Below are 20371 nucleotides of genomic sequence, written 5' to 3' on the forward strand. Positions count from 1 at the left end.
CAACACTTGTGCTTAACAGAATATGACTAAAAACCTGCATGGTGTAGTTGTAGTAACTGCAATATAATGATTTTAAAAAAATGTTGTTAAACCTAAAATAATTTTAGTAGTGCTTGTACAACCCCATATAAAAACATGATCTTTTATATTTATACAAAATGCCTTGCAATTTGTTTCCTAAATTAGAACATATTTTCTTTGCAGAATCAAATGTCGTCACTTGGTGAAATCGCCGATATTTTACTGGGCAGTTTTGTGTCTTGTCATGTTGAACACAGCATTTTTATCCAGTGTGCACTACAAACAGCCACAATGGTGGGAGGATTTTCTTTGTAAGTACAAAAAGACACATTCAACTTAATTTTAACATTGTTTCATGTCTTAAATTTACTTCGTTGGTGTGTAATTTCTCCTTTGATAAGTAGTAACAAAGAAACTAGATTTTGATTGGATTATAAAATACTAAAAGAACTACACATTATAGCTTCGTTTGCTTAAATTTTCATCTAATATTGTTCACTGCCGAAAAAAAATAATTGTTTGTAAAGCAAGGGGTTAAAAATATAAAGTTTCGTCTCATTCCAACATACATTTGTATTTTTCTGAGTTAAGTAGAAACTGTGTGGAGTTGAGTAGAAAGAAAGTACATGTCAACATTTGAATAGGACTAATAGAATTAACTTGATAAGGGTTTGTGCTGCTTTTTTCAATATCACTCTTTTTTCTCAGACTACGCTGAATTTGTTTTCCTGGGATTGTTTTCGACCGAAATTCTTGTGAAAATTTACGGACTCGGACCAAGAACTTACTTTAGATCGTCTTTTAACATCTTTGATTTTGCCGTGAGTTTCCGACCGCATATAATGTTAACAAATTATTGGATATAGACCAGCGGTTCCCAAACTGGGGTCCGCGGTCCTTTAGGGGTCCGTGAGGCAATTTTGGGGGGACCGCGAAGCGGTTGAAGTAAGTCTATAATCTTATTTGGCGTCAGTTTGTGCCACTAAATAAGTTTAAATCAAAGGGCCTTTAAACAATGGCCTTTATTGATGACAACTATCAAAAATGCAATTGTTCGCGCACAATCGTAATGTTTTTTGTCCTGTTTGTGATGTCACATGCTGTCTTTGGATGATTGTTATGCGCAATTTTGCATAACTAGCTAAAATCCTGCAATCAACTTTCGTTTTTATGAAATACACATTTAGGCTTAAGGACCGCGCCCTCGAAATAATGGCAAAGAGACCGTTTTGAAAAAAATATAAAAAAATTTGGGAACCACTGATATAGACATATTCGTGTAAAGCCAGTAATGGTAGTAGTGTAACAAGACCGAACAATATGTAACGGGTCGTTTAAATTTGATCTAAGTGCCCATTTTTTCGCAATAAATTTAACTTTTGGGGCCTAATTTGGTCGTAATTAAAATGATATCGGATTCGGTCCCTCTTAAGGTCACCCGGTAGTCGCCTTTATAATCTAATATAACGAATCACATTTTTGACGCAGGTAATAATCGCATCGATCTTTGAGATCATCTGGTCAGTGATGCGGCCCAAGGCTTCGTTTGGTATCAGCGTCCTTCGTGCTTTACGACTTCTGCGTATCTTCAAATTCACCAGGTAATATTACAAACTCAGTTTAAAACGGTTCATTACTAACCCATAGTCACAGTTTGTTTATACAAACCGTAGCTAAAGATAAACAGTCGTTTTAGTATAATACTGCTCTGTTTTTAACTTTGTTTCAATTACATTTTTGATTTGTTCTTACAGTGCTTGGTCAGGTTTACGGAATCTCGTGGTTTCCCTGATGAGCTCCTTGCGTTCGATCGTTTCCCTCATTTTCCTTCTTTTCCTCTTTCTCGTAGTTTTTGCATTACTGGGAATGCAGATCTTCGGTGGACAGTACGTTTCTAAGTTTCTTTTTAGAACACTACATACGGCTCTATTCATAAGTTTAAAGATAACGTCTCAAATAGACGTTAAAAGAGACATGCTTTATTTTTCAAACGTTTCTGCAAATGCCCGTGCCGTCTGATTTGTTGGACTCGGATTTAGAATTCGGGCGTATATTTTCGTTCAATTCGGTTCTGACCTTATACCGTTTACAACTCTTGTCAAAAGATATTTGATGCAAACATCGATAGGTCAATGACTTATACAGGCAGTAATGTGCAATTTAGTCGTAATTTTCCACACATATTTCGCATAAATGCTAATGTAAAGTAGTTAGGTGGTTTCCACATATTTTACATGCAAACTGACATAAGGATTCAACATCCCCAGCTTTTTTGGTGTATTGTAGGCCTACATTTGACGGCACAAATATTTAAGCATCCCAAAAAATCATCTAAAGTTTGATGTTTTTATTTTTGAAGCAATCAAATAAAAACTTTTTCATAAACTCTTAGGAAACCTTACTGATCCACTGATAGCGCTGTCAGGTTAAGATCGATGGGCGTTTAAAAGCTCGCCTCCAATTTCGCGGACACGTTAAATAATTTAAACACCCCCAAACCCATTTTCGTCACAATATCGCATTGTGACGTCATACTTTTCGATTGTTTCAGATTCAGCTTCCCCGAAGGAAAACCGAATTCCAATTTTGATTCATTTCCAAGTGCAATTCTCACTGTTTTTCAGGTACTGGAAACTGAAAAGATGAATGATACTAACGTTTGTAAAGTTCATTATAAGTATTTGGAAAACGACCATTTTGCATTTCATTTTTCGACAACTTAGTTTTTACTTTCAAATGCTTTTTATTGGTACCTTTCTGGCTAAATATAACCCATGGTGCCAAAAAATTCGAAAAACCCGAAATATATTGATATGTCACCAGAAAAACGTTTAAAATCATTTTTTGAAGAGAGTCAGTGAAACAATACAAAATTACAAAAACAAACCGTCAATACAGAAACAAACTGTTTTCTATGCATGTGTTTTTTCAATTTTAGATATTAACTGGAGAAGATTGGAACGTAGTTATGTACGATGGTGTGAGAGCGACTGGTGGTGTTAATGGTGGTGGTCTGCCGTGGTCGCTCTACTTCGTCTTTTTGGTGCTTTTCGGAAACTGTAAGCTTTTGTTACGTTTGAAAAGTTGATAAAACACTGCCATTTAACAAAATTACCCTGACACTATTAAATCAAGTTTAAATTCTAGTAAGAGCCTTTCGATTGATAATGCTTGCACTGACGATGGTGCGTTTAATAGCAAATGACATTTAGCCTTTAATGTGACTTTGATTATAATCTGATACGCAGAAAAATTCTGCCTAGACGACACAATGCTATATTCCTAAAAATACGTTTGGTTAAGACGTTGTCTAACGACATGAATTGAATTTTTTTTGTCAAAAATGCTTTGTTCATTTTTAAACTAATAACAGAATGTGATGTTTTTGTCTTATTTCGCCATAGTCAATAATTCTTGCTTTCGGATTTAATTTGTGACATTTTTCTTAACGTCCACCAAAACTGTTTTGTTTGCTTAAACTTGAATAACCAGACACTCTACTCAACGTGTTCTTGGCTATCGCTGTCGACAATCTGGCAAACGCTCAAGAACTTTCTAAAGACGAAGAGGACGAAAAAGACTCCAAGGAAGCGAAAAAAGCTTTGCGTGTTGCCCGCGAGATGGAGCCAGTGAGTCCAGGTTCAATGGAAAATCTTCGAATGGAATTGTAAGTTCCGCAAACCAAGGAATTTCTGAGTAAAAATATTACAAAACAAAAAATACAAAATAAATAGTTTCTGAGCAAAGAAAATATCACACACAAAATCTGAATAAAAATATTATAAAACAAAAATATAAAAATGTATGATTTCTTTGTTACGTCATAGAGACATGAAAGGCCCTAGGTCACGTGGTGGTGTATGGGAACGTCGTCAGACCGAAATACGTAAGCAGCGGAGATCAATGAGGCGTGGTAGTGGTGGCGCCCCTAGCGACGATGATAGCGATGACGATCTCTATGTTCCCGGCGAGCGGAGGAGCGGAAAGTATTTTGACATTTCCGGAAACGCAAGGGAGGAACCGAGTGAAACAAATGTTGAGTTAAAGGTGAGGAAATTTCCAAAGTTGCAAAAATGTTTGTTTCTTGCATTGCTATAAACTCAAAAGACTGTTTTTACGAGAATTAACACCGAATGTGGGTAATATTGCTGGAGAGCATTTGAAATTTCTTGTTGGTTTTGCCAAGTACTGTTTATTACCTTTTTATGCGTTTTAATAAAGCATAATATTTGACAAGCGACCTGGTCAATTATTGTGTTTTATTGTACCTACATAGGCCGACAGAAGCGAACATTCAAGTTTGACAAGACAAGCTTCTGAAGAAGAGGGAAATAATACAACTGCGTCAATGTAAGTCAATGAATTTGGGACATTCGTAATGTAACTTTTGTCGTTTAGACTGTGCTGTTTTGTTAATACGTAAAAAAAATCAGTTAGTCTTACAGTTAAATATACGTTGCTGTTTTTCGAAAGAATATTTTACACCATTGGCGGCAGTACAGAGCAATCTAAAACTTTAAATAATTTATTCACGTTTTCAGTCCTGTGACGGAAAACCACATTCGCCGAGGCAGCATAAGAATGGGCAATTCTATCACAAGTTATCCGACCGGCGTCAATGATGACATACTTACCCGACCTCCACTACGAACCAACATAACCCCGCTAACCGTTGGTGAGATATTTGTTTGCTAGTAACTTTCAGGTTTCTCATTTTGAAGAACTTTGCCTATAAAATAAATATGTGACAGTGTCTTATTGATATAGAAACATGTCAATAATCACCACTTTTTATTTTTAACGCACAGACAATTGTTGGCTTAGAGACACGTGTAAAGTAAAGACTTTTTCAACTGTACATCGATTTTAACTGAGCAGACTTACTAAGTGCACTTCCCGAATGAACCAGTCAGGCATAAATAAATAAAAATCATTTGGGGACAAATTTATTGTTAATATAAAACCTTATTTGAATAAGGCTATTTGGTAAGTTGTGTTTAAATATGTTTTCTACACAGAGGAAGGAAACCCAGCATCAACAGCTGAAAATGATGATAATGACGATGATGGACCGAAACCGATTCTTCCCTACAGTTCCATGTTTATCTTTAGCTCAGACAATCCGTAAGTGTATCTCAAAGTGTAGATATCAGCTAAGATATCTCAAACCGTAGTTTTTGACCCCTTTGAAAAGTAGGCTCGGAAAATCTTCTTCAATTTTCTTTTTGACTTTAGTTTTTAACGATTCGAGTATTACGTCTACCCCAAACTGCAAAATTAGTAATTAATTTTAAATTACCCTTTTCCATCACATGCTAAACGCGTTAAATTCTATTGCGTATTTTCCTGATATGTAACAATTTTAGAAACCACCCAAAAGCCCCCCCCAAATATATAAACCTTTGTGTGTTGTCTGATGATTTTAATGCAATTTGATTAAAAATACAACACTAAAAATGCTTGTTCTTGCACAGGATACGTCTTGCTTGCCACTACATCGTCAATCTTCGGTACTTTGAAACCACCATCCTCGTAATTATCGGTTTAAGTAGTTTAACGCTGGCTACAGAGGATCCAGTTAGCAAAGATTCCAAACGCAACAACGTGCTCAAATATTTCGATTACATCTTCACTGCTGTGTTCACATTCGAAATGGTCATGAAAGTAAGTGACATTGATATGAAGGTGACAGTTTACTTTTGGGAAATTTGTTACATCTTTTCTTTGCCAATATGGGTTTTACAATTGTGTTGTTTTGGAATTTTGCCTGGTTCACAGCAAAAATTTTGCAAAATTCAGTTATATTTAGTTTAGTCCTCCCCCCTCCAAAAAAAAACGATTATTTCACCAGTAACAGTAACAATTTAATTTCACCCAAAAATTTTCGGTACCTTCAGTTGCTTGTACAAATAGAATCTAATCGTTTTAAAATTCGTTATTGATAAACAATATTCGATGTTTTTGTCACAGATGATCGATCTTGGACTAGTTCTTCATCCCGGCTCGTATTTTCACAGTTTCTGGAATATTCTCGATTTCGTCGTGGTATGCAGTGCTCTCATTGGATTTGCCCTCACGTAAGTAGTAACGTCAAATTCGAATTAAAATTGACTCTCGTTAGTGCTCTGCGACATCTACGTTTTCGCAAACGCGTATTAAAAGTCTAGAATTGAAAAACTAGCTGTTGCCATCAAGCATATTATATCAACAATTGTTGCTCTTTCAGCGGATTTTATTATTAAAATAAACCGAAGTTTCAACGTCCCAAGCAATACGTTTCATCAGGATGAAAAACATTTGCACAACAATATTAAAAAAAAGCAAAACAAATTTTGTGTTGATTTTTCTACAGAGCTTCTGACAATCCACAACTTGACCTAGGCGTCATCAAATCTTTTCGTGTGCTTCGGGTTCTTCGGCCTCTCAAAACAATTAAAAGGCTTCCGAAATTAAAGGTAATTGTCCAATGGGCATCACAGGGAATCTCTTCTTACAAATAAAAGTATCCTGGCCCTGTTAGATTAATAATATAAAACAACACTGATTTTTGCCATTAAAAGACCTGTTAAGGACTTAATCCGAACTGGAAATGAATTCTAAAACTAAACATACTTCTTTTTTCAGGCGGTGTTTTTATGTGTGGTAAACGCATTTCGCAACGTAGCCACCATCCTCATAGTTTACATGTTGTTCATGTTCATATTCGCCGTCATCGCTGTGGAATTGTTCAAAGGAAAATTCTTCTACTGCACTGATGAGACGAAACACTATAAGGATGACTGCAGGTGATTAATGTTAATATTGCTCAAATTACTCTACATTCTTTTTTCGATAAATACGTAATGTTATAATGGTATTTATTTAAATTTGTTCAAGTTTATCATCATTAGGTAATTTTTAGAACGAATTACAATGCTGCCAGGTAGTTTGTTTGTTGTACTGTACATACATTTTTATTGCCGTGATGATAACAGCTAATTTGTGCAGTAGTATATATTTACTATATATATACGCAAGCTCTTTGGCAATGATATTTCAAATCGAGCCATTTTTTCAAGTCTTTACGACGTGCAGGGTCAGTCAAAGTTATGAGCAGATCCCTGTTTACTGTAAAAAGGATTCCATTTAGGATTAAAATGAATTGTACATGTGTAGGCCTTTACCTGACTATTATATTTTGCAGGGGGGAGTTTATATCCGAACACGAAGACGGGACGTCTCATCGTGTACCGCGTGAATGGCTGCAGCGCGATTTTCATTTCGACAATGTCCTGTTTTCGTTCCTAACCCTCTTCGTCATCTCTACTGGGGAGGGTTGGCCAGAGTAAGTAGCCATTGTGACGTCACAATAATTCAATTAAAGTGTTTTGAAACACCACACCTTGCCAAACAAAAATAATGTTGCAGTCACATCACAGGCACTTCTAAACGACCAAACGATATTTGAATGACGTTAAAACGAGTAATTGCTTGACTATCAGCTCAATAAAACTTTTTTCGATATCATCTTAAAGTAAAATAAAATGATAATTTTTAATTATTTTCGTTTGCCTCGAAGTGTACATTTCTTATTTCTACATCGGCTGCGTCTTACTTAATTTATTGCAGCAGTTTATTTAATGTAACAATATAGTCAGTAACTTTTGTGTATGTCGACTATAGCGTTCTGTGGCATTCGATTGAGTCGACTTATGAGGATCGAGGACCTGAACCAGGTTACAGAATGGAAGTTAGCATTTTCTACATCGTCTTTTTCATCGTCTTTCCATTCTTCTTTGTCAACATCTTCGTGGCTTTTATAATTATAACGTTTCAAGACGAGGGCGATCGTGCGATGTCGAATTGCTCGCTCGAGAAAAATGAGGTGAACATTTTAAAACTTGACATGTGTTTTTTTACCCTCGCTTTCCACAAACAATGTATATATGTCAGCAAACTTTGCAACAACTGCAAAAATTTGATTATTTTATTTTTCAAAATCAAAATCAAATATTAAGTGCGTGTATATGTGTGCACTGATGAACTTTACACTTTGGCCAATTTTACGTGCTTTGACGCGTTCAAAAAGTCAAGCTGATGACAAAAACTAAAACAAGTTTAACCTGTACGCTTTGCCTGCGAATTAGGTGGTTACAAACACTTTACAACTTTTCTATTTCAGAGAGCTTGCGTGGATTTCGCAATCTCGTCAAAACCACTCACGCGTTTCATGCCAGCCAATAAGCACACCTTACAGTATCACGTGTGGAAGATAGTGGTATCGCCCGTGTTTGAGTGGATTATTATGTCCCTCATTGTCCTCAACACGATCGTTCTCATGCTCAAGGTAAATGTGACGTCAGCGGCCAAGAGTATGACGTCAGCTATCACCAGCTAATAATTTCTTTTTTTTTTACTTTTAAAATGTTTTTTTAACATTTTTCGTTTGTCCTTTGATGGTCTTTGAAGATTAGCTCAAGATTTATTATGATACTAAACGCGCATAACTAAAAAAAATTGCTTATTTTACGCTGACGCACTTTATTATACGTAACTTTGACCTTTTTGACCTCACGCAATGGGACGAATTGGTTTCTAAAGAAAATTTCGTGTTTGTAACCTTTTTTTCCACCAAGGACAACAACATGAACAAATCATACGAAGACGCCCTTCACGTTCTCAACATCGTCTTTACTGCACTCTTCAGCTTAGAGTGCTTCATTAAAATGTTCGCGTACGGCCCACTGGTAATAAACCGTCGTTGGATGTCGCCCTTGCATGCCCCTTGCCCCATTGGTTTGCCGGTTACATTAATTACCCCGCTAAAATCGATTGCGGCGAATTGTTTTGAAAAATAATCGTTTGCAACGTCACTGCGATTCGATTGTGACGTCATTGTGGTGTGTTGTGACGTTTGCATGGATGTTGTTGACAGGATCGTTGGCGAAGTGAGAATGTTCCGGGATACGATGATGGCCTTGATTATACCAACATGGTGTTCACGGCTCTCTTCACCATTGAGTTCGTCTTCAAAATTATCGCTCTTCTGCCAAGAGTATGTGACCATTGGAAAACCTTACATACCTTTTACCAGTAGTTCCCAACCTTTATCGACGAATCCCTCACTTAACAATTTGAAACATTCTCATTCTTTCCCAATAGGCTACATAGTAGATGCTAAACCATAGAAAATTTTCAACTTCACAGGGTATATCCACAGAATAAAAGTGTTACTTTGCAAACCACATGCATAAATTAAAATAAATTCCTTCCTTCAAGTTTAAAAAATCCTCCCTTGCATGTTTTTTAAATATGTTTGGATAAACGAATCCGTTAAAAATCATAAGAAAGCTAAAAGATTAGAGCCACAGGGTAAATTCGACACTGTTCAATCTGTATTGGTTTGTGCTAGTTTGTGCCAATTTAAAGGGTTTAAACCAGTAACAAAGCAATACCATGTATTTTCAGTTTCGCACAGTTTAATGGTGTGCGTGTCGTTTGTTATGGTGCACTCATATATCTAACTGTTTTATCGATGTTAATGCATGTCCTATTTTTACTGCATGTATTCAGATAATCCTGAAACGTTTTGTCAGAATGTTTTGTTGTTTATTTTGTTGAAATATAAATAATTTATTTAATAGTCAAATAATTACTTGATCGAGAACTTTTGACAATTTATTTTTTTATTTCACGTTTTGAAGTGATTGTGACGTCACTATGTAACTTGATTTATGTTCTAGAATTACTTTCGTGACGCGTGGAACATCTTCGACTTCATCACGGTGGTTGGAAGCATCGCTGACGTCATGATCACACTCATCGCCGTAAGTTTGCAACTAAGGGAATTTTTCCTTACCAGTGCGAAAAAAATGTGTGGTATTCTTTTTAACGGCCTATTTGATGACATTTCAAATGTACAAAGTTGGTAAATTGCTAAACTAGACATATAAGTAGATTTTTTTTAAAACCTGAATTGAAATGTCACCATTTAAGGTCAAAGTATTGGTACAGAAAATAGTTGCCTGATATTGAAACGATTTTAAATTTTTTGCACTTCTAGAGCTGTGTGATTTTTGGTGTGAATTAAAATTCAACTAACAACTTTTATTTATTTATTTTTTTGCTACAATCAAAACTTTTTTGCACTTGCTTCGTACTTGTGACTTTCCCACAAGCTGCACTGGCCGCTTTTAAACAGCAACTAACGAAACTTCCTGGCATGAGATTAACCAGCCAAATGCCTCACCGCTTGCTGGCGCGCTTGACGCGGTTTGAAGACTGCATTTTACGTCAACAGCGAATGCGTGATTTTTAAATCTTGCATAGTAAAGATAGAAACTAATCCCCTCGCTGGAAATGACGAATCATCATTGGCGAATCGCGTTAATGACGTCATTTGATAGTTACGTCATACTAGCACGTTTAAATTGCAAAATTGATTTGTTGCAATTAGTTCATACTGAATCGACACCTTCCGTTGGACGAGGTTAACGTTTGCAACGTCGTTACGTCATCTATGACGCAATACTGTATGATACGTCATCATACACGTGCATGTGAAAGGGATATATCTATTTGGCATATATATTTTACTAATGCCATATATTTGTTCATAAGATCGGTTCTTCTACTGCATTCTATCCATAGTTGATTGAATTGACTTCGGGATTAGTTTGATTTCGGCTCGATCGAATTCTTTCACATAGAACTTTAAAGCGCTATAACGCATACACTGGATTTGGGGCGGTTTGTTTATGTTCTGTCAGAATCTAGGCTATAGAAATACGCACAATCTCGACTTATTCTTGTTGATTATTCAGCACGCCAACCCACAGGTGGAGGTAACTTATCATTTTCAAGCACCCATGTGCCTGCCTCATCTGTTTGTGGCCGCCATTTTTAAGTTAAACACAGTAAAAGCCACCCACGAACCAACATACAAACAGCATCGTCATGTTTTTGGTGTTGTTCTGGAACTGTGACGAAAATAAATGGTTGAAACCGCGAATACATTATGAGACAAGATGTTGTTTGTGTGTGCCACAAACCATGGCTGGTGTGACAGGTGTCATGTAATGTTTGACATCGCCCATGACTTATGTAACTGGTTCCATGACAACTGCCATATCCGATGTAATTGCTGCCATGGTATGTGTGACAGATGCCATACACTGCTTGGCACCTGCCGTTTAACAATGTCATGCCAGTTTGAACTAGAAACTTAATTTTTCTACCTTTTTGGGATTCAAACTAGCCAATTTTGGTGTTTAATAAACTTCCCTTTATCTAATTCTAATATATAGCTTTCTGCGCTTTTGATGTTAAATTTGCTTTTTCACAACTTTTCACCGATTCTTAAGTTTTCATTCATGCATGCTGTTCTTATTAAAAGTTTTTCCTTTTGCATTTTAATGTGTGGTTTGTTACGGGTTGTGTCAAGTTCTGCATGTGACCGATATCTGCCCTGAAACTACTGCAAGTATTTTTTAAAAGGCATATGTTGCATGTTTTTTGAAATCACATAAAATGCTTGAAAATAAAGATTTGCATGCTATGATTTAACAAAGGGCAGATGTCTATGTTTGGCCAACCCGAATTGATTGTCAAAAGACTTTATTCTTGTCAAATTAGTTTAAATAACGAGAAGTTAAAACTTACTGGACTCTGCGGTGAACTTACCAACCCTTCCTTTGGGCCAATGTATTAAAATATATTGGCCTATACTCATTAACTTTAGTATGTGTTTGTTTTGTATTAAAACTAAATGACACAAATTTTTGCATTTCATTTACAAAAAAACAAACATCTGCTGTAAAGGACAATATCGATTTCGTTTCGCATTTAGTACACTATAAGATGACCTAACCAGTTCTATACACCGCATAGCTCTTTCCTGGTCTCTTGTTGTGGTTAAACATTTGCACAAAATTCGCAAATTTTAACTGTGAATCCATTTTCCTTTTTTTCATGCCTGATTTTTCCTGATTTCATCGTCGTTTTGGTATAACTTGATGTTATACGATGCTTGGACCTCATCCCATTTATCTACACACAGCATGATGCAGTAAGTACTCTCTCATACTTTTATCATTTGAACACACTTGATGTTCAATTTCTTTGTCAAGTTCCCTTAGTTAGATTAGAAAAAATAGCGTTGTTGTACTTTAAGTAGCGGGGTTTCAAATTTGTTGTGTTTATGTAATCGCTTGGTAGAAGTTTAGTTAACAGTTGTTTTTTAATGAAGCTTTTACGTAGACCTTGCGTAGGTCGTTTTATATCAAATCGTTGTTTTTTCCAGTGCAACTTTTCTATTATGTTTAATAAAAGACAGTCCATGTCGAAAGCTATACGCTCCAGCATAATTAGTCCGTTTGGTGACCACAACTAACGCAAAAGTTTTCAGTTTTGTTTCTTTCATAATACCTTTATATAACTATTGAAAGTGTTTCGTCATTCTTACAGCAATCTTAGTTTAAAATAAAACTGTCTAACCTGGATTTTGAGCGCTAACTTATACATATCAAGTACGCGGCCCGAAAGTGCCTCTCAGTGGTGTTGCGACAGCCAGTGCTGTATACTAACGGCAAACATAAAATAATCTAACTTTACAATAAAATCACAATATTTCGCATCCAGTCATTTGTGACTAGAAACCGACCGAGCGGACTTACGAGCAAACTTCAAGCTATCAAACGTGGCAAGTGTTTATTGAACGTCAAAAACGAAGAAAATTTACAATTTGAACTCACCATTAAAATCTCGAAAACCTTGCGATAGTTTAATGCACAATCTTGCATATTTAATATAACATAGTTCAGCGTGGTCCAACTGCAGGCCCGCGGGCCAATTGTGGCCCGCGAGATCTTTTTGTTGGCCCGCGAACGTCCAACGTTTTAATGACAACTATAATTTTTGTTTTCAATGTTTTAAAATGTGATAATTAAGCAACACAAAATGCTGTAAAATATCCTATTATGACGCGTGACCGGACATTGTTATGTGTAATAAAGGGTTCTTGCGTCAACAAACCGTTTGGGCATTTTTTGCACCAGAGTAGAAACTGAATGTTTGTAACGGCTGCTACTTGGTATATAACTATAAAAGATACAAAATAAAATTATCCATTGATTAAAAACAGTGTATAGTCACCCTGATGTTTGTGCCAGAAAACAAGTTTTACCTGCGAAAATTTCAGACCTTGGCCCGCGAAGTAAGTTAACGATTTTTAATGGCCCGCAACAAAATAAAGTTGGACCACATTGACATAGTTAATCTCACACACTGCTTTTGCCAGGCACGGAGTTGTATGCGGGTCCGAAATTCGAGCCTAAAGCCCGGCCCGAACCTGAATCGTTTTTGAGAAGTCTGTTTAGCCTGAAAGTTTAATTGACAGGCCTATAATAAAGAAGACATAAGCAATGGACAATAATAGACAATGGCCCAGAATAGACATTTTAGAGCTGTTGGGCATATCCTGCAACTAGCCACGTAGCTATATTTTTAAACAATACTGACACAGAATGTGAATCAAGCCCGTTTGTTAAAAATACCAAAGCCCGAACCCGACCTGTAAAGCACGGCCCGACTTCGTCAGGCATAAACGCACGTGATTTTACATGGGAATAAACGTTAGTTTCATTTTTTGCAGTCCGGTTTTATCAATCTGAGTTTTCTCCGTCTTTTCCGGGCGGCTCGACTCATCAAACTACTCAGACAGGGAGAGACGATTCGGATTTTACTCTGGACTTTTGTGCAGTCCATTAAAGTAAGTTGTCTAAAAATTGTAATCAAACCTGACTCTTGTTTCAGGTGCGTGTGTCGTCATACTATTGAAATAAATCAATACGACTCTTGTTAGTTATTTTTCTACTCGCAATTTAAATATTTTGACTTCACCCTTCTCTGTTGTAATGATATTTTCATTTGTTGCAACATTTACGACATAAGGAGTTATAACGCCGTGGTTCGAACACGAACAATAAAAAATTTCATACATTTGCCAATTCTTTATTATTAGCTCGACAGGCAACAAACGCTTTGATGAAACATGAATTTGAGATAACTTTATTTCTGGAAATTTGCAACTTAGCAAAAAATTTCCTAAATGCTTGAATCGAATTTGACCCTGACCTGAGTGCATACTTTTTTTCCTAGGCTCTTCCATACGTCTGTCTCCTCATCGTAATGTTGTTCTTCATTTACGCCATCATCGGAATGCAACTGTTCGGGAATATTAAATTGGATCCGGACAGTCAAATCAACCACCACAATAACTTTAGACACATAATACAAGCTCTCATGCTACTCTTTAGGTAAGAATTGTTTTACATTTGGTTTACTTGTTTCGTCAAGATGTATATACTAGTAATGCACCGAAGTTTCGGTTTCGGCCCAATTTTTTTTTCAATTTGGCTGAAACTGAACTTCTGGAGTGTAGGTAATCAATGCGAAACCTTTAACATGGCCAATTTAAAACATCATACATCTAGAAAACACGGGCCACGTCTGCAAATATTTTATGTTTCATTCAGCTGAAGTATTTTAAATCTGTTTTAAAGTGCCATAAATTAGTTTAACTCCATCGACATTACAATAAGGATTTTTTTCTGTTCGGCCTAAATTTTCGGTTTCGTTCTGAATCTGTTTGGGCGGTATCGGTGCATCTATTTTGTACTAGCATCGAAGTAATATTTGGGTGGATACAATATGTACTTGTGTGGTTATTTTTTACATACATATTGGTGTGTAATTTTATAGATGTTTTTTACTAATAAGTGACATAAAATGTAAACAAAACTTTCTTTGTGGTGCCCTGAAGAGCGGCGACAGGTGAAGCGTGGCAGGGTGTAATGTTGGCATGCGTATCTGCGGATTGTGATCCGGAATCCGGAATCGATAAGGAAAAGGGATGTGGATCTGTAATCGCTTACATCTACTTCACCAGTTTTATTTTTTTCTGTTCATTTTTGGTAAGTTTTATCTTTTCAAACTTACAAAAATTGATTCGTATACAGAACGGATTACCAAAACGCCAGAATCTTATATCGAAAACACTTATTTGGGTAACATTGACTTCGGGTGTTTTCTGGCATTAAGTTAAAAGACGGTTCAAAATTGGTACTGTAAGTCAAATCAGCAAAGCTCTGTAAAGGAAACCAAAAACAAACGTTGAAATGAAAATTTGGTTTAAATGGTAATCTTGGTTTTGCACAATTTCTTTCAAATATTTCAAGTAACAGTCATTTTTTCACAGATGCTCAATCTGTTTGTCGCCGTTATAATGGACAACTTCGAGTACTTAACTCGTGACTCGTCTATACTTGGTCCGCATCATCTTGACGAGTATATACGAGTTTGGGCGGAGTACGATCCTCAGGTGTGTAAACTATAATGTCAAATATTTAAAAGAAACTCTGAAATGTTTCAAAGTTTCTACATACCGCAGCACTAAAGTTCTGTGCAAGATGGTTTTTAAAGAAGCAATCTTTCAACCAAGCTATTGAGATTTCTTGGACTGTGTTTCGGAGTCCTGGTTATCTAAACGATGAGGTGATTAGGTAAAATAGTCGATTATAACAAGCTGTTTGTATTTTAGGCAACAGGTTACATAAAATACACGGAGATGTTTACGATGTTACGTCATATGGAACCTCCGCTCGGTTTTGGCAAGAATTGTCCATACAGAGTTGCTTACAGGGTAAGTCCTAAAAATAAGTAAAACTTGATCAGTGAATACTCGAAATGAGTTCTTTTTCAAATTGTGAACTGAAAAAAAATTCAAGTGTGTTCGTAATCCACTAAACATAACAACTTGAAAAATTAGTACTTTTGAAGTCGTTTTGTGCTTTTCACGCAGAGGTTGATTCAAATGAATATGCCGATCGACGAAAACAAGCAAGTGAACTTTACCACCACTCTGCTAGCGCTCATCCGAACCTCACTTAAGATTAAAATGCTACCACAAGATGGCGCTGGCGCGGACAAAACCTACAGGTAAGTAAAGACAACAACTTCCCCTATGTTTTTATCCTTTGCTAAAGCTTTTGTTACTTGAACATATGTACTTTTAAACGTATTTTAATTGCTTACAGAGACCAGTGGCAGTTGGACCAGGAGTTACGTAAGGAAATTCTGCTGGCTTGGCCTAATCTTCCACCCAAAAAGATGAATCTGCTTTTACCACCCGAAGAAGGTAAGACGAAAGGATAAGTGGCGCAACCTTAAACCAGTGCGACTCTTGTGTTAGGAAACTAAAAGGTCCAATGTTGGACTCACCGCTGCTTGTCTAGATGTGCCCTATTTTAACACTTGCAGTAGTCTACTATTTTTGCTGTAAAACGACTTGTGACCAAAAAAGGCGGTATTCGTTTTTTCACTTAATAGCATATTTCACTTAATAGCATAATTCACTTAATAGCATAGTTCATTTAATAGCATAATTCACTTAATCGCATAATTCACTTAATAGCATAATTCACGTAATCGCATCATTCACTTAATAGCATAGTTCACTTAATAGCATATTTCACTTAATAGCATAATTCACTTAATAGCATAGTTCATTTAATAGCATAATTCACTTAATCGCATATTTCACTTAATAGCATAGTTCATTTAATAGCATAATTCACTTAATCGCATATTTCACTTAATAGCATAATTCACTTAATAGCATAATTCACTTAATCGCATCATTCACTTCATAGCATAATTCACGTAATCGCATAATTCGCTTAATAACATAATTCACTTAATAGCATAGTTCATTTAATAGCATAGTTCATTTAATAGCATAATTCACTTAATCGCATATTTCACTTAATAGCATAATTCACTTAATCGCATATTTCACTTAATAGCATAATCCACTTAATAGGATATTTCACTTAATAGCATATTTCACTTAATAGCATAATCCACTTAATAGCATATTTCACTTAAACGCATAATTCACTTAATAGCATATTTCACTTAAACGCATAATTCACTTAATAGCATATTTCACTTAAACGCATCATTCACTTTATAGCATATTTCACTTAAATGCATATTTCACTTAATGGCATCATTCACTTAATAGCATATTTCACTTAATAGCATAATTCACTTAATAGCATATTTCACTTAATAGCATAATTCACTTAATAGCATAATCCACTTAATAGCATAATCCACTTAATAGCATATTTCACTTAATAGCATAATTCACTTAATAGCATGGTTCATTTAATAGCATAGTTCATTTAATAGCATAATTCACTTAATAGCATAATTCACTTAATAGCATAATTCACGTAATAGCATAATTCACTTAATAGCATAATCCACTTAATAGCATATTTCACTTAAACGCATCATTCACTTAATAGCATATTTCACTTAAATGCATAATTCACTTAATAGCATATTTCACTTAAACGCATAATTCACTTAAACGCATCATTCACTTAATAGCATAATTCACTTAATCGCATAATTCACTTAAACGCATCATTCACTTAATAGCATAATTCACTTAAACGCATAATTCACCTAATAGCATATTTCACTTAAACGCATCATTCATTTAATAGTATAATTCATTTAATAGCATAATTCACTTAATCGCATATTTCACTTAAACGCATAATTCACTTAATAGCATATTTCACTTAATAGCATAATTCACTTAATAGCATAGTTCATTTAATAGCAAAATTCACTTAATCGCATAATTCACTTAATAGCATAATTCACTTAATCACATAATTCACTTAATAGCATAATTCACTTAATTGCATATTTCACTTAATAGCATAATTCACCTAATCACATAATTCACTTAACAGCATAATTCACTTAATAGCATAATTCACCTAATCACCTAATTCACTTAATTGCATATTTCACCTATCGCATAATTCACTTAATAGCATAATTCACTTAATCGCATCATTCACTTAATTGCATATTTCACTTATCGCATAATTCACTTAATTGCATATTTTACTTTATAGCATAATTCACTTAAAAGCATAATTCACTTTATAGCATAATTCACTTTATAGCATAATTCACTTAATGGCATCATTCACTTCATCACATAATTCACTTCATCACATAATTCACTTAATCACATAATTCACTCAATAGCATCATTCACTTAATAGCATTATTAAGCCTTTTTACATGATCGAATCGTATCGTTGATGCCCATTGTGTGACGTCACGATTTCGATTCGCTAAAGCGTAAAATTACATGGTTGCCGAACCGAATCGCATTCAAGGTTTTTAGCTTTGCGCAAAAACGATATGGTGGTCATTGTAAAGTGATATACAAACATAAGGCCGGATAATTGTTAATTTTAAAGTATTTTTAGACTTTTAGTCTATTCTTCCGAAAAAATCTGAATTAATTTGTGTGCAGCAGTTGTTTGCGTCGAGTTTAGACATACCAAATGTAACAGTTAAACCCTCAGGAATTGTTGGAAGAAATCTTCAAAGTGTATAGATCACTCTGACTTCATTTTCCAATAGTAATCAGTGCTGATTATTAAGTTGTACGTACTAAAACTGTATTACATTTCCAGGCCATGTAGCACATTAAAAAAATTCGTTATATGACTGTACAAATCTATTAAATTTGTTTCATTAGAGTCTGTTGTGGGTTATATGTACAAAAAAACGACTAATTTGTATAACTTTGCGCCAGTTGGACGAAAAAATTAATGAAATATATAACTTGTGGTATGGAACGTTCGTTCAGTATTAGCTACAAATTTCCCTGTTATTTTCGGCACCAAATTAAACAAACAACATATGGTTTGAAGTTGACGTAATTGTTCACAAAAGAGTTCTAAGCGTATTCAAACCACCTGTGCCGAGCGCATCGAGATTCGGAGAAGTCTAATACGCTTTGCCTTTTTTCTTTTTCGAAAACGAGAGAAATGCGTATCGAATACGCTTAAACGCTCCATGTAAAGAGGCTTACTCACTTAATAGCATATTTTACTTAATAGCATAGTTCATTTAATTGCATATTTCACTTAATTGCACATTTCACTTAATAGCATAGTTCATTTAATTGCATATTTCACTTAATTGCATAATTCACTTAATAGCGTAGTTCATTTAATTGCATAGTTCACTTAATTGCATAATTCACTTAATAGCATAATTCACTTAATCGCATATTTCACTTAATAGCATAAGTCACTTAATCGCATAATTCACTTAATAGCATAAGTCACTTAATCGCATAATTCACTTAGATGCATCATTCACATAATCGCATAATTCACTTAATCGCATAATTCACTTAATAGCATAATTCACTTGCAATTTTTTTAGCTTCAAACTGAAGGATTTCAGTATACCACTTTGATAAGTTTTGATGCCTTAAATTGTGAAACCCTTAATTTTTAAGAAAACTTTTCGAACTAAGAACCAAAATAAATATCCTTTTTTTGCGCAGAATCCCAAATTACAGTGGGCAAAGTTTATGGGGCCATGCTAATGTTCGAACACTGGAGGGCGTACAAGAGTCGTCGAGATGGGAAAGCTTCCACTCTGGCCCCAAGGCCCACATTGTTCCAGCGTATGACGGTTCCGGGGGCCAGTGCACACAATCTAGAACAAGGCAATCTATCAGGTTCGCGAAGACCGTCGCGGAATAGCCTCGCATCAGTCGTATCAGCGATTTCCGCTAATGTAAGTGTAAATTACAAATAAGTGTGTAAATTTTGGTTTTGGTGCTAAACAAAGCAAGGGTTAGTTTGTTAGAGGAGTCATGAATTAACGCAGTCACAATTGGTATATAGCAGACACTGTCGCAACAGTTGAGTTTAAAACATATTCTCATTGTTACCCCCAAAGGCAGTCAGTGTGTTTTTGTAGGGCCATCGTTATTATTCGTTGAAGAAACAAACAGGGGAAAAACAAAAATGTTTTTTGCTCTATTTTCAAGAATACCTTTGCTGGCCGCTAATGCCTGTAATGATTTTCTGTCTGAACGCCGATCTTAAGTTTAAATATTATAACATCGCCTAACAAAAGTTTTACTTGCCAACATGCTCATTTTTTGCTGACACACGCAATTTTAATTTTACTTCATAACATCACTGCCATTTTAGGCTGGGGTCAATTTGCCTCATGGGTGCGGTAGTTTATCCCAGTATGGGTCAGGGGAAACCACCCCGTACACAAGTCCGGTGCACGAAAGGAAAAATCAACTGCAAGTCCCAACACCTGAAAAGGTTCATGTCTGCGTACAAATTGATGTTGTTTCTGTTGTCACTGTTTGTCTTTCTTGATGTGGTTGTCCTAGTTGTTTATCTGTCGTTTTTGTCTCGTTTCGGAAATGTTGAGTTGAAGTTATTTGTCTTCTAAT

General features: G+C 35.5%; 1 protein-coding gene across 7 annotated transcripts in view; it reads left to right on the forward strand.

Moving 5' to 3' along the window:
- The window catches only part of LOC145205209 (voltage-dependent calcium channel type A subunit alpha-1-like), a 45835-nt gene that overhangs the window by 19399 nt on the left and 6065 nt on the right, over positions 1-20371 (forward strand). For 2 of the 7 annotated variants that reach the window (XM_080077870.1, XM_080077872.1), the window contains 31 exons: positions 205-332; positions 730-842; positions 1510-1622; positions 1776-1907; positions 2573-2645; positions 2960-3080; positions 3514-3688; positions 3849-4068; positions 4298-4371; positions 4563-4696; positions 5040-5145; positions 5496-5685; positions 5992-6098; positions 6374-6476; positions 6646-6806; positions 7205-7345; positions 7684-7885; positions 8183-8347; positions 8936-9055; positions 9744-9827; positions 10824-10838; positions 12059-12067; positions 13652-13768; positions 14158-14315; positions 14822-14972; positions 15257-15379; positions 15599-15700; positions 15860-15996; positions 16095-16195; positions 19457-19692; positions 20115-20237. In XM_080077870.1, the coding sequence (XP_079933996.1) occupies positions 205-332; positions 730-842; positions 1510-1622; positions 1776-1907; positions 2573-2645; positions 2960-3080; positions 3514-3688; positions 3849-4068; positions 4298-4371; positions 4563-4696; positions 5040-5145; positions 5496-5685; positions 5992-6098; positions 6374-6476; positions 6646-6806; positions 7205-7345; positions 7684-7885; positions 8183-8347; positions 8936-9055; positions 9744-9827; positions 10824-10838; positions 12059-12067; positions 13652-13768; positions 14158-14315; positions 14822-14972; positions 15257-15379; positions 15599-15700; positions 15860-15996; positions 16095-16195; positions 19457-19692; positions 20115-20237 (3934 nt within the window). Of the gene's footprint in view, positions 1-204; positions 333-729; positions 843-1509; positions 1623-1775; positions 1908-2572; positions 2646-2959; positions 3081-3513; positions 3689-3848; positions 4069-4297; positions 4372-4562; positions 4697-5039; positions 5146-5495; positions 5686-5991; positions 6099-6373; positions 6477-6645; positions 6807-7204; positions 7346-7683; positions 7886-8182; positions 8348-8636; positions 8748-8935; positions 9056-9743; positions 9828-10823; positions 10845-12058; positions 12068-13651; positions 13769-14157; positions 14316-14821; positions 14973-15256; positions 15380-15598; positions 15701-15859; positions 15997-16094; positions 16196-19456; positions 19693-20114; positions 20238-20371 lie in introns of all 7 variants that reach the window. The other 5 variants (XM_080077875.1, XM_080077876.1, XM_080077873.1 and 2 more) reach the window with 4 other exon arrangements.

This window comes from Phallusia mammillata, chromosome 8, assembly GCF_965637545.1.
Source record: "Phallusia mammillata chromosome 8, kaPhaMamm4.hap1.1, whole genome shotgun sequence".
Classification (NCBI taxonomy): Eukaryota; Metazoa; Chordata; class Ascidiacea; order Phlebobranchia; family Ascidiidae; genus Phallusia; species Phallusia mammillata.